We start from the raw sequence: 17740 nt of genomic DNA, 5'->3' as shown, positions 1-17740 counted from the left end.
ATGCGGAAAGGACTCAAAAGTTCAGGCCACTATGTCTTCTTAATGTTTGCTTTCACTAAGGTGGGTATTATTAGGCTCAGTTGGGTGGTTGATCATGTGGTGAGACCTACTCAGACCGGTGTAGTAATGTTGCATGAAATATTCCATGAGTTACACCGGAAAAACAGAATGGGGTAGTCCTCAAAATCGACTTTGAAAAATCCAATGATGAGGTCAAGTGATCTTTTCTGCAACAAACTCTCAGAATGAAAAAGTTATCTGAAGAGTATCACATCTTAATTAATAACTTTGTTTTTGGAGAAAGTATTGCCATTAAAGATAATGCTGACGGTGGTAGATATTTCGAGCCAAAAAAGGGTTGATGTAAGGTGATCCCATATCTCCAATGTTGTTTAACATTGTGGCGGATATGCTGGCCATTATTATTGAGCGTTCGAAAGTTGATGGTCAACTGAATGAATGGTCCCCCACTTAGTTGATGGAGGACTGTGTATCCTCCAATACGCTGACGAAAAAATCATTTCTATGGAACATGACTTGGAAAAGGCAATAAATCTAAAATTAATATTATCAACATTCGAGCAGTTATCAGGTCTTAAGATAAATTTCCATATGTGTGAATTGTTTTGTTTTGGCGAGGCCCAAGACGATGCTAACCTATATGCTGAATTTTTTGGATGTGGGCTAGAAAGCTTTCCAATCAGTTACCTGGGCATCCGATTCACCATCGAAGACTCATGCCTGCTGAAGGGAAAATCGCCGATGATAGATTGCAGAAATGACTTAGTAGTTGGAAAGGAAAACTAATATCTCTGGGTGGAAGGTTAGTACTGATAAATGCAGTACTCACAAATATGGTATTGTATATGATCTTCGTCTCCAACCGCCTAAAGGAGTCTTAAATACATTGGATTATTTCTGATCAAGATTCTTCTGGCAGGAAGATACTAAAAAGAAGAAATATCGATTGACAAAATGGAGTGTTATTTGTTGTCCGAGAGATCAATGTGGACTTGGTTTCCATGATCTCGAGGTTAAAAACAAAGTCTTGCTTGGGAAATGGCTGGCTAGGTTGTTAACTGAGGATGGCGTCTGACAAAAATTGTTGCGATGAAAGTATGTTGGCTCAAAAGCGATTTCTCAGATTATATGGAAACCTGGCGATTCTCATTTTTGAGATGGCATTATGGCGGCTAAAAAACACTTGTTTCAATATGGCTCTTTCTCCATCAGGGATGGGTTGGAGATAAGGTTTCGGTAGGATACATGGTTGGGAGCAACCATCCTCCCAGAACAATATCCAGCTTTGTATATTATTGTACGACATAAAGGTGATATCTTAGCTAATGTGATGGAAATATCCCCACCAACTATGATGTTTTGGCGTGATCTCATTGGACCACAGTTGGCATCTTGGAATGAACTCCTTCAGCGGTTAGCTTCAGTCCAGTTGATACATAGGTCCGATGAAGTCCATTGTGGACTTACCAAGAATTGTGTTCTCTTAGCAAGCTCCATGTATCAAGCATTAATCAAACCCGTTCAACCTGTACTAAATAATAAATTTATTTGAAAGATGAAGATACCTTTAAAAACTAAGGTTTTTGTATGGTATCTCAGGCGTGGTGTTATTCTTACTAAAGATAACCTTGCAAAACGAAACTGACATGAATGTATGAAATGCGTTTTGTCACGAAGACGAGATAATAAAACACCTTTTCTTCCACTGTCGGTTCGCTAGATCTATATGGTCAATCATTTATATAGGCTCTGCCTTATACCTGCCACGAAGCATTGCAAATTTTTGGCAATTGGCTAAACAAAGTGGATTCTAGGTTTAAGTAACTTATCAGGGTGGGAGAGATTACCGTCTTATGGTCGCTTTAGCTATGTAGGAATGACAAGGTTTTTAATGATAAACATTCTTCTCTTATGGACGAGATTGGTTTTTTCTCGGCCGGAATTTCCGAGATTTCGGCGAAAACCGGTCTTACCGGTTACCAACGAGAAAACAGATACCGGACGAAATTCTCCGGTATTTAAATTGGTCAAATTTAAATTTTTCTGATAAATTTTGAACAAAATAGTGAGTTGGTTTTACAAATCTCGGCCGGTATTTGGTCGCTATTTCCGAGATTTCCGAAATACCGGAATACCGCTACCCACCGATATTTTTTGCCTATCGAGGAAAAAAAACTTTCCATCGCCAAGCTGAACAGAACGGGGCTTTTACTCCTCCATATATTATGTATATTCAAAATGTTTAGACGCTTTCAAGTTCGAAATTGAAATTTTGTTTCAGAACTCTGCCCCCCTCCGAGATCTTTTCTTTACCACTACCCAAAACTTACGCGAAGATGATGGGGTACGCCGGCGATTGGTCCGGGTTGAACAGCCCAAAGTGCTTCTCCGTCTCTTCCCCTTTCTTATTGTTCTCGTTGAACATGGCGAATATGTACGTCTCGATGTCCCCAGGCCTCTTTGGAGTCCCCTTCTCGACATGGTTGATGAGGTTCTGGTTGTACATCTGCGCGTTTTTCATGGTGGCCACCGTGCCGTCGCCGGCCGACGGCCACCCGCTCTCTGACACCACGATGGGGACGGTCTCGGCCCCGGCGCTCTCGAGCGCGGAGTACATGGTGTCCACGAGCGCATCGAACAGGTTCTGGTACTGGTTTCCGTTGTCGTCCGTCACCACCGTGGTCGTTGAGCTGAAGAGGGCGTAGTCGAGGGTGATGTGGCTGGTGTCGCCCTTGTAAGAGAAGTAGGGGTAGATGTTGGCGAGCAGCGGCGCGCCTGTGCTGGCGAGGTACTGCGCGATGGGCGGCATGTGGGAGGCGGAGGCATTGAAGATGCCCTGGGAGGGAGGGAAGCCTTGGGTGACGGCCGAATTCACCGCCGTGGACACCTTGATGCTGCCGAGTCCGGCCCTATCCAGCGCGTTGCGGATGTTCTTCATGGCCGGGAGGATGTCCAGCGGGTTGCCGCCTTGACCGGGAACCTCGTTACCGACGGCGATGTACTTGATGGTCAGGCCCTGGTGGGACTGCACGTTGGCCTTGACCCAGGAGTCCGCGTTGGAGGCGCTAGAAGCGAGGGCATTGAGCTGCGTGTTGCCGGTGTCGAGGATGAGGCCGAGGTTGCTGCCGCTTAGTGCCTGCAGGGTGTCGTCGTTGACGGTGTAGACGCGCATGCCGGCGATGCCGTTGGACTTGTAGAGCTCCACGACGTCGCTCGCCGGGGGCAGCCCGTCGCCGTTCACGCCGTAGCACACGCCGATGGATTGAACCGCTGTGGTTGATCGATCGATCGATTCATTAATTCGTCATTCACAAATCCAATTTGGCAAAGAGAACTCGTAGTAAGTGTGTGTCAATGTTAATTGCCCAACTTGGGTTGCACGCTATCCTGAGAGTTGAGAGAAATCTGGAATACCTGCCGGAATGGCTGCGAGCACGCCAAGGACCATCGCCACTGCAAACATGTAGGCAGCAGCACGATGCTCTGCCATCGCCGTGCAAACAAGAGTGTCTTGGGCAAAACAAGCTACGTACGTGTTCCTTAATTTTGCATGCATTGCACAAAGCATTCGCCCCTCTATATATATACCCACGGCCACGGGGCAACTGTTTGTTAGCGAGCAAGGTCGTCGTCCACCTGCCGTCGGGCTCGGCCGGCCGGAGGACTTGTCGGTATGTATGCGGAGACACGAGGCTTTGTCCGGCTCGTGGAATTCCGGGGTTCGCTGACCACTGCCGTGGCTTGTCAAGAGCTGATAGTGGCCTCAACAGTACGTGCTTCGTTGCTTCCTGCCACTGGTTGTTTGTACACCGCATGCATGTGTGATGGCCGGACTGATGGGTATCGCGCTATATGTGGGGAGCACATAAAAAGATAAATTTTCAGTAAACCACAACTTTTGAGGTCAAGGTTTAAAAAAAACACAATCAAAGGATTTTTTTCCCACAAAAATGCAACTTTTGAGGTAAGTTGATTCAAATAACCCAAATGATATGATTTGGATGTGTCTTCTAAACCATTTGGTTTCTCTTTGTTTTTTTCAGACCAAAATAAAGGAGTAGATGTCACTTGGAACACCAGCACCGCCGGTGCACGTGTGGTCCTCACATATTCTCCTCTATCATCCAATCGTGGGCGAGAGGATCAAACGAGGGAGGTCGGGGCACGGTGCCAGTCCCATCTGTTGCCCTCCTCATTGCCTCCATGGAGCTCTTGTGGCAGGCCATGCTGGTGTCGTCCTCACCTCTTCTCTCTTCATTTCTCCAGCCAGAGCTCCGGTGATCGCCACTGCTGAAAGAACCTAGACGTCACCTAGAATGAGTGAATAGGCTATTTAAAACAATTAGGGTTTTGGCTTGAAAAAAAGCGGAAGTAACTATTGTATTTATCAAGCACAAAAACTAAAATATCATTGGGTCAACCGTGTGCACCAACAGCTTATGATAAACAAGTAAAAATATGTGATCGAAAGATATAATGAGATAGATAATTTCAACCACGATGGCTATGACAATGTAACTATATGAATAAGGGAGCTTAGGTATAAAGACAACTAAAGCATGTGAAGATGACGATGTATCCTTAAGTTCATTTCTAAGGAGAAGTTAATCTCTGTTGAGAGGTGCGTAGGCACAGTGACCTCCAAGCACCACCATGAGTGTACACCCTTCCATGCCAATGCATGCAATCGAAGCTTCCTAACATTCCAGAAATTCTTCATCACACCTCTATAGAAATAGGTACTCTCGACCAAAATTCTTGAACAATCAAGTTATATCTTCATTTTTGGGCCTCCTTTGGTACTCTCGACCAAAATTCTTCATCACACCTCTATAGAAATAGGTCAAGCACTCAAGGATTATGCTTTGACCCATTCAAAAAAATTCATCGAAGGCATTAGTTGGTGTGCCATATAACAACATACACATCAAAGGTGCATTTGTGCAAAGGAGAAAATCCAACCTTTCCAAATGCATCGCTCCTTTAGCGGAAAATGGGGAGACCAATTAATAAGGGTTCGCACAATGGGATGAAATAGATGCTGCTGCATGCGGAGCATTTGAAGAAATTGCGAACAATTGTACCAAGAATTCTCCAAGAAGTAATCACTAATCGTCCATCAATTGATTTTCAACAGCTTCACAGTTCCCATCAACGTGCCTGCGAGCATCCCTTCTATGTTGATTAGACATAGGTATTTGTTGCTCTTCAATCTGGGCTAGACTTTGTTCATCTATCTTTCCTTCAACTCGATCGTTCACGAAGTCTCAAAAGAAATCATTGATGGTAGAGAAACTACTTGAATCATTGGTGTGATCTGGCTGATTTGACTAGGAGTTTGAGTATGTGGACATGCTTTTTGGTGGCAAATATGCAAAGTCTATTGTATCACTGATTGGAGCATGTTGGAATGTAGTGTTATCCTCTATTTATGAACTTTCGTCCATCATGCATTTTTTACAATTTCTGTCTAGTTTTCAATTTAACAATGCACAAGTCTACCACTTAATATAGGAAGAGATACATGTTAAATTTTACAAATACATAATGAGTTGGAACATACATTTTTTTTACCTAGACATAGTATTAATAATACTTCCGAACCAGTACATATATTTGCGTAAAAAATACTCCTAATTAGTTAAGCCCAAGCTCCATGGCTAAATACTGAACCACCTGTTCATGCCTCATCTTTTGATTATGGTTGTAACCTGAAGTATTCTTAGCAATGAGATTAAGGTATTTTTTTAGTCAATCTAAGTACTCCACCACTTGTTCATGCGTCATCTTTTTTGGTGAATGCTCTATTCAGTCAAGCTTTTCAGACTTTGTATTCTCCTTCTCAGTTTCAGCCTATAGTAATGTAGCCGGAATTGATTTCTCTAGTTGAAGCTAATTAAAATGTTTCACATTTTCATTTGTTAAGATACACGCACCACGCTTTTCCTTGGATTTATTTTTTACCTTCTTGGTTTCTTTATTTGGAACTATATTTTCCTGATGCACTCGGCTTATTTTTGTTATAAATTTAGATCACTTGTCCATTTTTTTTTTGTTTAATCATTATTTGTCACAAGTTCTCGAATGGAAACAACATATTTTGTTTTGGCATCTTCCATGTACTTCACAAGAACTTTGTTCAACAATTGTGAAAGGACATGGATGCCGTGTAGAGGGGTGAATAGGTGGTTTAAATTTTTCCGATAGTGGCTTGAACAAATACGGAATAAAACTAGCGTAATTTTTTAAACACGCAACCAATGTATATACTACAGTTCATACATGTGCACCAACAACTTATTCTAAGCAAGAAAAGAAACTATGTGATAGCAAGATATATAATTTCAAGTACGAAGACTATCACAAAGTAAAATGTATAAGTAAAGAGCTCGGGTATATAATTAACCGAGGCATGCAGAGACAACGATGTATCTCGAAGCTCACACTCTTGCGAGGGCTACTCTATGTTGGAGCAGTGTGGAGGCACAAGGACCCCCAAACGTCACGAAGGTCTCGCCGTATTCTTCTCGAGCCTTCCCATAAAAAGGTAAGCCCTTGTTCCACTAAGGAACCCTTGAGGGAGATCACAAACCCATACAAGCTTGGGGAAATATCCACAACTTAATTGAGGCTCTCAAAAAATTGCCACGATAGCCTCATGGTTGAGGAATCTCCACAACTTAATTGGAGGGCCAAAAACACAATTAAGACCTCCAAGCCGTTTATGGTCAAAAGACCAAAAGAAACAAGCTTCAGGCACAACCACCCGAGAGAAATATCTCATTAACTTTCATTTCCACGTAATACCATGGAAAACTCAAACTAATGCACCAAATGCAATGAAAAGTCCCTTTCTCTTAAATTTCACCAAAGCTACAAAATCTATTGTGGGTTAAGAGAGAAAAAACAAAGGAGGTGACCACCAAATTTCTCCAACATCTAGATCAAGATGGATTTCATCACTAAGAGTGGATTTTGATTAGTGGAATTGTAGATCTAGATCTACTCTATTTTTTCTCTCAAATATATGCAAAAATTATGGGAACGAGAGGAATATAGCAGGCTAAAAGGAAGTTTAAAAATAGAGGGAAAATGAGCTGGAAGAATTAGAGAACCTTCAGGGAATAAGGTCCCTTAAATATGACCCTCCCAAATCCAACTATAGAGACAAAAACACACTGCATCAAAAGTGATTCGGCCTGCTCTTTCTATATAGACGACTTTGGCCGACTGGACTGCTTGGCCGAGACGTACTAGTTTGGCCGAAGAGATAACACCAATTGAAAATGCCTCCATTTTCACATACGAACTCCGATTTCGATGAAACTAGGCTAGCCAGCAACAAGATCTATAGGATCATGCAGAGGATCATCATATTCTAGCAAAGGATTATAAAATTAAATAAAGAAAGGTTTAACATATCTATAAGAGACAAACGGGTGAAACCTTCAACATTGAAAACACATGAACTTGAGTTAGGAAACTTCGAATTAGGCACACTGTTTAAAAAATAGGCCAGTTTAACAATTAATATGTTGATTAATCACTACTAGGAGTCTGACCATATCGATTACCACTAATCGCTTGTGTTAATCCTTTAACCCGATTAATCGACCTAAACATCCGATTATTAGGTATGTTCCCGGTTAACTACTACACTTGGCCTGAAAAGTTGCAAAACTTTCAACGCATATCGCCAGTCTATGTGCTACCCGCCCCAATAAAGTAGATTTTGCAAAGGTCCCGCTTGATTCTAACCTCCAACAGCTCGATTTCCACTGTCAGCAACTAGTTCCTTGCCCTCCTTGACCAGTTCCTCGTAGTTTCCCATCCTTTGGATACAGGAGCTCGACCACCTTGAGGAGCTCGTTTAGGATCTCGAGGACGCCTTCAATAGGTTAGGTGGTTGAGGTGCAAGAGGGGTCGTACCCTAGGTATGTGCTGGGAGAAGATAAACTTCATAGGTGAGAGGGAAAGAAGTGGAAGGAAAGAACGTGGTGTCAGCTGGTGGATCCTAATTCGCTTATGAGCTTCAAGATTAGATCATGGAGGAGAAGTCTACATGTTTTAATGGGCTTATAGGCTCTAAAGAAGTAGGTCATTCATATAGAGGCTCATATACTATTATTGTTCTTATATAAATTGTTTTAAGTGCTAATTTGATTCGGTTGCACCTATTAATAGCTGATTGATTAAATCAGTTAATTGTCTGAATTCCGATTAATCACTACTCCCAAGTCAACCGAGCGGTTATCGATTACCGATTTTCTTACCATTGGTTAGGTGAAACCAATTTTGTTGGAAAGATGACGACAAGTGCTAACTCACAATAAGGTGAAAAACTTAAAAATAAGTGGGCTAGAGTTTTTCACGAATTTAGAGGTGAAACCTCTCAATACGACGAATCGAAAAAAAAACTCCAATATCGAAAACGCAACAAGTATTTTGTGTGATATCTGTTTTGGATATGGAAGGACGATACCAAGAACGAAAAGATTTGAGCTCTCTCCGAACGACAAGCTCTAAGTCACCACATGGATATGATCCAAATAACAACCAGGAAAGATGATGCCAAACATGCAAGGGGTTTGAGCTCTCTCAAAACAATATAAACAAGTTACTCACTCGAGAGCCCTCTTTATAGTACGATAATCTATCCTATAAACCGGTCTCCCAACTACACCATGAGATCGGTAAGAAAAAAAAGCCCATCAAGAAAAAAAACGTTAATCTTGCATATTTCACTTGAGCTAGATGATGAGGATCTTAACCACACCAAGATGTAATGCCTTTCTTAATTATGCTTTCTTGATGAAGTCTTGATGATGTAATTTTGACCATAAAAGGACTCCATTTGTCGTGCTCCTCGATATCCTCAACTTTCGTTAGTAACACTGTTTTGTAGCCACACTGAATAGGTGTTTTCTCCTTGGCACCAACATCTTCCCCTTTTGTGATTAGATCTAGGTAGATAAATTTTGTGTAACAAAGAGTCTATGGACGAGGTGGTATAATACCATTTCGATCATAGAGTTTATGGTGATCAGACTCCTATAGCTTCTGCCAAAAGTTGATATGGTAGTCAGAGCCACCTGTTTCATTTTGGTCTGATGCATATCCTGACATTACAATCTCATATATATGAGTGTTGCCTAGTGTATCACGCTGCAACTTGTTTCTTCTCTTCTTGTTGGAATTTTTTTCATTACGGAAAAAACTCACTCATCACCAAGAAGTTATATTATTAATCAGGAGAGTGATGTCACTTTATTCTGAAACAACATGCAAGCGATAAGATATGATGTCCTGTGTAGGCACAAACAGCCAGCTAGTGGCAGGAAGCAACAAGCTGGCCGCCACTATTATTAGTCCTTGTAATAACTACCCCGGAAATTCCACGTGCCGGACAAACCCCCGTGGCTCGATGTACATAAATACGGCCAAACGTATTCCTTCTTATTTATCCACATGAATAAAAATGTATATACACGGGTGATTGGTGGGCGACGACCTCGCCCGTCCGTCAACCGGCAGGCTGGCGACGTCTACGTATTGGTCCGGTAGCGGTGGAAACTTCTCTTTTTTTTAGAAGCTAGCTGGTGGAAACTACAAGCCGTGTGTGTATATATAGGGGTGAACGTTTGCATGCAAAAGACACAGCTACGTAACTCGATCGTAGAGAGTTCAACAAGATCTAGCTAGCTAGCTAGCCACACAAGGCAAGTGAAGATGGCGAAGCATGGTGCTTTTGCAGCCGCTTTGGTAGTTGGCTTGCTTGCAGCCATTCCTGCAGGTAATCCACATTTCTCTCTCGGTCTTACCTGCAAACTTTCGATATGCGGTGCATGTAAACTGCAATTACTTTGTTAGTCCCTCGGTTCAGTAATTTTTATTATGGTCTAGTTTAATCTTAAAGTAAACAAGGATATAAATTATGAAAGGGTTGATACCAGATACACATATGCCACTGTTCACAAATTAATCGACCGATGAAATTAACAACCACAGCTGTTGAGTCCATCGGCGTGTGCTACGGCGTGAACGGCGACAGGCTGCCCTCGGCGAGTGAGGTGGTGCAGCTCTACAAGTCCAACGGCATCACCGGCATGCGCGTCTACAACGTCAACGACGACACCCTGAAGGCCCTGAGCGGCAGCAACCTCGGCCTCATCCTCGACACCGGCAACACGCAGCTCAATGCCCTAGCTTCCAGTGCCTCCAACGCGGACGCCTGGGTCAAGGCCAACGTGCAGTCGCAGCAGGGCCTCACCATCAAGTACATCGCGGTCGGCAACGAGGTTCCCAATCAAGGCGGCAGGGCGCAGGACGTCCTCCCGGCCATGAAGAACATTCAAAACGCGCTGGTCAGGGCCGGCCTCGGCGGCATCAAGGTGTCCACGGCGGTGCATTCGGGCGTCACCAAAGGGTTCCCTCCCTCCCAGGGCACCTTCTCCGACGACGGCGCCCACATGCCGCCCATCGCGCAGTACCTCGCCAGCATCGGCTCGCCACTGCTCGCCAATATCTACCCCTATTTCTCATTCAAGGGCACGCCCAGCATCGACATCAAATACGCCCTCTTCACCGCGCCGGGCACGGTGGTGCACGACGACGGCAACGGCAAGGACTACCAGAACCTGTTCGACGCGCTCGTGGACACCATGTACTCTGCACTCGAGAACGCCGGGGCCGGGAGCGTCCCCATCGTGGTGTCCGAGAGCGGGTGGCCGTCGGCCGGCGACCCGGATGCGACCGCGGCTAACGCGCGAACCTACAACCAGAACCTGATTAACCACGTCGGGAAGGGGACGCCCAAGAGGCCTGGGGCCGTCGAGACGTACATATTCGCCATGTTCAACGAGAACTTGAAGGGCGGGAAAGAGACGGAGAAGCACTTTGGCCTGTTCAACTCGGACAAATCGCCGGCCTACTCCATCAACTTCTAAATCGAACAGACCGATACGCACGCACGTACATGGCAAGATGAGGAGCATTTGCCTATTAATTTCCGTATTTGAATAAGATGCCCGTAAAATGCCAAAGCTTGAGGCAGGCGCTTTAATTATGTACTACTGTCTACTGGAGACAAATGATAAGATGATGCACTTTTTTTCTAACTGAAATTGTTCCCCTTTCCATTAAATTAAATTGCATAACGGAAATACAGAGTTCAGATCAATCTCGTTCACGAACAAAGAAGGAACTGAAAATACCTAGTAGGAAAATATGATGCACATTTGAGATATGTGTGGTTTTGTGTTCGAATTGTGAATCATGCGAGGAATGGAACGAAGGGCGGATTCAAGAATATAAAGAATGCATTGCCACAGCTTACGGCAAGAAGACCTGCTCTCTCTCCGCTTCTCTTTGTTCTTGCAATTGACCCTTAACTTGCAATACATACTTGAGATATGTGGTCGTGAATCCGGCGAGGAATGGAAGCGAAGGGCAGATCCAAGTGGGCAACATGCATGTCCACCCATGGTCATCAGTTCTGTATCTCCGTCACTGAATAGACCATTTTGTGTGATGCGGTCATTTGAGTATCGCTTCTGATAGTCTTAGCAATAGTTGTTATACATCTTTTGTAAGATGGTGAAGTTAACTGGCAGACCTAATTTTTTGCATGCGAGACAATTTTCTACAACGCACAAGCCAGATAACGTTCACATATCCACCATCCGCTAGGGTTTGGAGATTTATGTCCCGTTCTAGATGTTGTGTCATGTTTTAGAATGTTATACACAATATTTTTCATGGTTTATTCAAGAACTTCACATTTTATTTTTTCTTAAAATGTATCATCGTGTTTCGTTGGATGGACGGGCACAATATATTAACAATGAGTATTCAGACTCAAACAAAAATCTAACGCAAAACATGAAGGTTCAAAATTTGTTCAACACCGAAGCGCACACGAAGATGGACAAAGTGTTCATTACTAATTAAAACGCTTCAAAAAAAATCCATAACAACAACTAAACGACATCATTACAAAATAGTATAGAAATTACATAACAATAGATAAACTCATAGCACAACTTTATGGTTTCCCAAGGCGTGGAAGGAATATGATTGCAGTATCCTTAACTTTAAAAACAATTCCTTCTCAAATCTGAAGATATGTAACCATGCAATTGTTCACGTGGCCTCCCATCTTGTTTCCCGACTTGTGCTTCCCCCCACCCCCCATGCCGTCGCAACTTGATGGCCCCGGCTGATGACGTCCATGCGCCGTCCACCTTGCCTCGCAAGATAGCAAGTAAATCAATCATCTTTCACCTCGCCATTGTTATGCCATTTATAGCTAGAACGGCCGAACGAGCCTCTTTAGTAGAGATGATATGGGCCAAGAGGGCAACTGGATATGTGGGGCTAGATTAGTTGAATACTAGATGATTTATTTTTGACAAAACGAATGGTTATTCATCTAAATACCCATGAATACAATGTGCCCACTTATATTTCTTTGTGTATTAGAATAATCTAGCCGCAGGAATCTCCAAACAGAATTCACGGTTGATTATTGTACGGAATCTATCATGCATGGTAGAAACTAATCTTTCATGAGTATGGCCTAACAATGTGTCACGATGTTTTTGTCATGTACCTAGAGATGCGAATGAAACACAAAAATCTTAATAACTAATAAGAAAGTTTGGTATGAAGTCATTTAACTTATAGACAAAACGAGTAGTACTATATAGTAGCATTATGCATATGATACTAGTATATGATAATGTATCTATAATGGTATCATGTAGTATCTTAATCTTATTATATTTAAACATTTGTAGAATCTCAATGCAAAATTGCGTAGAAGATTTATTAGACATTTTTTTTCTAATTCTACATCATGATATGGCACGGTATCTATCTATGATACCACTATGATATCTCGCACCAGTAGTTGCAATCTCCTAGAATAAAATGACCCAAATGTTCTCGATGTGCTAAGCATCACATTTTCACTTCTTCCTTGATCTTAGCACGAATGACAGGTGGCATGGTGGGTAGCCGCCAAAAAAACCCTTAGATTAGTTTCTTTCCAAATCTCACACGAGACAAGGATGAAAAGCGGGGCAATCAGGCGATGATATATATTTCAAATCATTAGCTACCATATCGATCTTGATGGCGTGGGCTTCCTCTTCCGAGTCTTGTGGGTTGAAGCTTTGTAGTTCTAGACATCCTTTGATAGCCATCAAAATGCCGATGGAGAACCGATACAAAAAAGAGTAGGTGAGAGTCTATCTTAAGAACTCTGTGAACAATGAAGAAAACTAGAGAATTTACACTTAGGTGTTGGTAAGTTCTTCAAACGGCAATATTTGTCATTGTTGCAGAGATGCCAAAAAGTGTGATGTTGTAGGCGAGACTCCCTGTAGGCTAAGTGAAAGGACACGGATGTCGCCTAGAGGGGGGGGGGTGAATAGGCGATTTAAAACTTTTACGAGATGGGCTTAACAAATGCGGAATAAAACTAGCGTTTACTTTGTCAAGCCCAAAGCCTATATACTATTGTTCACCTATGTGCACCAACAACTTATTCTAAGCAATGGTTCACCTATGTGCACCAACAACTTATGCTAAGCAATACAAGCAAGTATGTGATAGCAAGATATATATAACTTCAAGCACGATGGCTATCACAAGGTAAAGTGCATAAGTAAAGAGCTCGGGTATAGAGATAACCGAGGCACGCGGGAGACGATGATTTATCCCGGAGTTCACACTCTTGCGAGTGCTAATCTCCGGTGGAGAGGTGCGGTTTCTTAGTGCTCCCGAACGCCACAAGAGGCTCACCTTGAGGTGTGGTTGCTCGATGCACACCAACGCCACAAAGGCCTCACCCCAAGATGCGGTACTCACACCACACACCGAACGCCACGAAGGCGCCTCACCTAAATCTCCGGTGACCCTCGCCACAAAGGCCTAGGTCACGGTTCCACTAAGGGATTTCCTTCGACACGGAAACCGGGCCTTACACAAAGATTGGGGCACACATCCACAACTTAATTGGAGGCTCCCAACAAACCGCCACAAAGGCCTAAAATCCGTCTAGGGTTCCAAGAACCCAAGAGTAACAACCTTTTTGCTTTCACCACCACGAATCACCGTGGAGAACTCAAACCGATGCACCAAATGCAATGGCAAGAACACCACAAAGATGCTCAAGTCCTTCTCTCTCAAATTCCAACAAAGCTACAAAAGCTATTGGGGGAATAAGAGAGGAAGAACAAATAAGAGGAACACCAAATTTCTCCAAGATCTAGATCTAGTGGATTCCCCTCACAAAGAGAGGGATTTGATTGGTAGGAATGTAGATCTAGATCTCCTCTTCCTTTTCCCTCAAAAGATTCAAGAAGCATAGGAGGAGTAGAGGGAAAGGGAAGCTCTCAAGGTCAACAATGGTGGAGAGCACAAAGGGGAAGAGGTAGCTGCCCAAGGAGGAAGAAGGGGCTTAAATACCCCCTCCCATCGAAATATGACCGTTTGGGTCAGCTCAGGCCGGATTTTCTGGGCCGGATATTTGCAAAATATCCGGGCCCCGAAAAACGGCTAAGGACATGAGAAAACTGCTCTCAGGATGGGGCCGGACATTTGGCCGGATATTTGCCCGGATTTGTCCAAAATCCGGATTTTTCCGGGGGGGGGCGGATTATCCGCCCCAAACTTGGGCCGGAATATCCGCCCCCACTGAAAACTGGCAGAAACATCAAACTGAAACGGGCATAACTTTAGCATTCGGACTCCGATTTTGATGATCTTGGGCTTGTTTTAAAGCTAGGAACAAGCTCTACAAGATCATGCAGGAAACCATCATAGTTCAACAAGGGAGGATAGAAACAAATGATGAAAGTTTTGACCTATCTAAAAAAGACATACCGGTAAAACCTCCAATCTTGAAAATGCAACAAGTTGCCCGTGCAAAAACCATTCTTGATGAACTAGAGCTTGTCATGAGAATAAGCACAAGCTCTAAATCATCACATGGATAAGATACAAATAATAACCAAGAAAGATGATGAACCAAACTCGAAAACGCAACAAGTGATCTATGCAAAATCCGTTTTCGATGAACTAGAGCTTGTCATGAGAATAAGCACAAGCTCTAAAACATCACATGGATAAAGTCCAAATAACAACCAAGAAAGATGATGCAAGGATGCAAAGGTTTGAGCTCTCTTCGAACGATACGATCGAGTTACTCACTCGAGAGCCCTCTTGATAGTACGGCAACTAAACTAAAAACCGGTCTCCAACTACACTATGAGACCGGTGAGAAAGAAACCCTATCAAGAGCAAACCTTATACTTGCGCATTCCACTTGAGCTTGATGACGACGATCTTGACCTCAACAAGATGGAACGCCTTTCTTGCTTGTGCTTGCTTGACGAAGTCTTGTAGATTGCTCCCCCATAAACCACCATGGGAGAGCTTCTTCTTCGGCGCATCTTCGCATAACCATGACCACCATGTGGATTGCTCCCCCATAATCCACCATGGGAGAGCTTCTTCTTCGGCGCATCTTCACATATCCATGATCACCATATGGATGGCAAGACTCAAGCAAAGGATCTCTTCGAGATGGCTCATCTTGAACTTGCACATCATTTCTCCATGGCAAGCTTCAAGCTTATGAACTCTTCAAATTGGCTCATCTTGAACTTGCACTTCATTTCTTCATTCTTCATCATGTTGATGTCTTGAAGTAACTTGAGGGCTCACTTCATCTTCATCTTCAAGACATACTTGACACTTGATATCCTTCATCAATTTCTTCTTATTGCAACCTTGAAGCCAACATATGGTTCAAGAATTGCCTATGGACAACTCCTACAAATATAACTCAATGCAAACATTAGTCCATAGGGATTGTCATTAATTACCAAAACCACACATGGGGGCTCCATGCACTTTCACTAAGGAGTTCTTTTTTTGAACAGGAGAAGGGTCCAGAGGACCCCCGAAGTTTCATTCATAGCGGTGGGACAATTACACATAGGACCTTGAAAAAGACTGTGAAATACAACATAATCCTATGTTTTACAAAGAGGACCTCGCGAAAAATCTGGAAACGCGATCTAGTCCTCCTCCACCGTCGCCATTGCCAAGCTTCGATGCTTCGGCCGCTGATCTTACCACCGGGGACAAACCACTTGGGGTAGGACTGACGCTGGTTGCCGAGCTGAAGCAGTAGATCCTCCCGCATGGAGGTTGAAGAACCATCGGGGCCAAAGCCTCTGAGGCGCGGAGTGACCCCTTCGGTCAAGGATAGCAGCGGCGCACCTCGCCGTCGCTTGAGAACCTCTGCCGACGAAACTTCGAAGATTTCTCCGATGCCACCAGATCTCGTCATCTTCCTCGCCTGCTCGTCACCGAGGCGACCAGATCTGAAGGAGATGACCAACTCCAGCCACATCCCAAGCCTATTTAGCAGGGGAACGGAAGGAGCACCACCCGCCATCATCGGCTCCGACGTCCAGAGCACGATGGCCAGAAGCGCCCACCTCACCCACCAGCGATGGCTGCCCAAGCGTCACCACGATGAACCTCCCCTCGGCATGACGCCATACGGCACAGAGGCACCATACTCACCTAATCTAAACCTACTAGAAGTACTACTATGTACAGAGGGCCGGCCTCTCCCCTCCCATCGTCTCCGGGTGACAGAGCCGCCGGCGGCTAGAGATGGGAGAGCCGGAGGAGATGAGAAGACTCTCAAGGTACTGTTCAGAGGTGAGAGCAGAGAAGGGGGAAAGTTGCTCCTTAGGCTAAGGAGTCCAGATGCACTATTGACTCCATTACTCAAAAAGTGTGAATGTAGGTATGTACTTACGAAGTTTAAAACATAATACGTTTATAATATGTGAAAAAACTAAAAAATATATTCTAGTAAGTCCAATATTTATTTATATTTGTGCCATCTCAGAGCGAACTGAATGGTATAAATTTATTTGCCCTACTAACCCATCATCAAATTAAAGATAAAACTGCAATACCCATTACAGACACGCATGCACAGACTTCAGTGGCAGGAAGCAACGAAGCACGCTATCAGCCCTTCAAACAAGCCAGGCCGCCGGACCACGGAAATTCCACAAGCCGGACAAAGCCGTGCTCCGGCGAGCGCGACGGCAGGTATATCTTTCCGGTCAACCTCACCGCACTAGTCACTACTCCGGGACAGATCGAGTTGACCCGCGTCCAATCCTTTTCCACAGGCAACGAACAAGTTGGGTATGCCAGCAAGCAATATACACACAGTAGTGCCTAGTTGATAGCTAGTGGTGGAAAATAGAAACCGATCGGGAATACAGCGTGATATGCCAATCTTGATCGGTTGTGCGCGCAGCAGCTAGGGATTTGCGTTTGCATTTATAGGGATCCGTGTGGCTTGGTGCATTGCATGTACACAAACATAAACGGGAGAGTAGGATAATCCAGGTCGATGGCGAACCAAGGACTTACTTCCATGCTTGCAGTCGCAACGCTGCTCCTTGCAGCCGGTGGTTACGTTTCCAGCCGGTCACTATATGGTCCCTACGTTCTACTGTATATATCTTCTCGTGATTTTAGTAGTACAAGTCTGAACGAAAACTATTGTGCATATGTTTTCTTGGAATCCTACAAATTTTAGTTATAATTAATATTATAACTCATAACTAGTACAAATCACGATGCAAATCAAATAATGTAAGATTTAACTGGAGAC

At 43.8% G+C, this 17740-nt stretch overlaps 2 protein-coding genes across 2 annotated transcripts; one reads left to right on the top strand and one right to left on the bottom strand.

The window, feature by feature from the left end:
- Positions 1-2336: 2336 nt before the first annotated feature.
- LOC124660086 (glucan endo-1,3-beta-glucosidase, acidic isoform-like) lies at positions 2337-3511 on the bottom strand. Its single transcript, XM_047197877.1, has 2 exons — positions 3436-3511; positions 2337-3291 (listed from the first exon to the last, which is right to left on the bottom strand). Exons 1-2 carry the CDS (start codon positions 3509-3511, stop codon positions 2348-2350), a joined length of 1020 nt encoding a protein of 339 aa, XP_047053833.1. The 3' UTR covers positions 2337-2347.
- Positions 3512-9694: 6183 nt separating this feature from the next.
- Positions 9695-11138, top strand: LOC124660084 (glucan endo-1,3-beta-glucosidase, acidic isoform-like). The gene is made up of 2 exons (XM_047197876.1): positions 9695-9814; positions 10030-11138. Exons 1-2 carry the CDS (start codon positions 9751-9753, stop codon positions 10965-10967), a joined length of 1002 nt encoding a protein of 333 aa, XP_047053832.1. The 5' UTR covers positions 9695-9750; the 3' UTR covers positions 10968-11138.
- Positions 11139-17740: the final 6602 nt, after the last annotated feature.

The sequence above is a fragment of the Lolium rigidum genome, chromosome 6, assembly GCF_022539505.1.
Source record: "Lolium rigidum isolate FL_2022 chromosome 6, APGP_CSIRO_Lrig_0.1, whole genome shotgun sequence".
Lineage (NCBI taxonomy): Eukaryota > Viridiplantae > Streptophyta > Magnoliopsida > Poales > Poaceae > Lolium > Lolium rigidum.
Note: the sequence above shows the minus strand (reverse complement) of the source record. Positions and strands in the feature narration are given on the sequence as shown.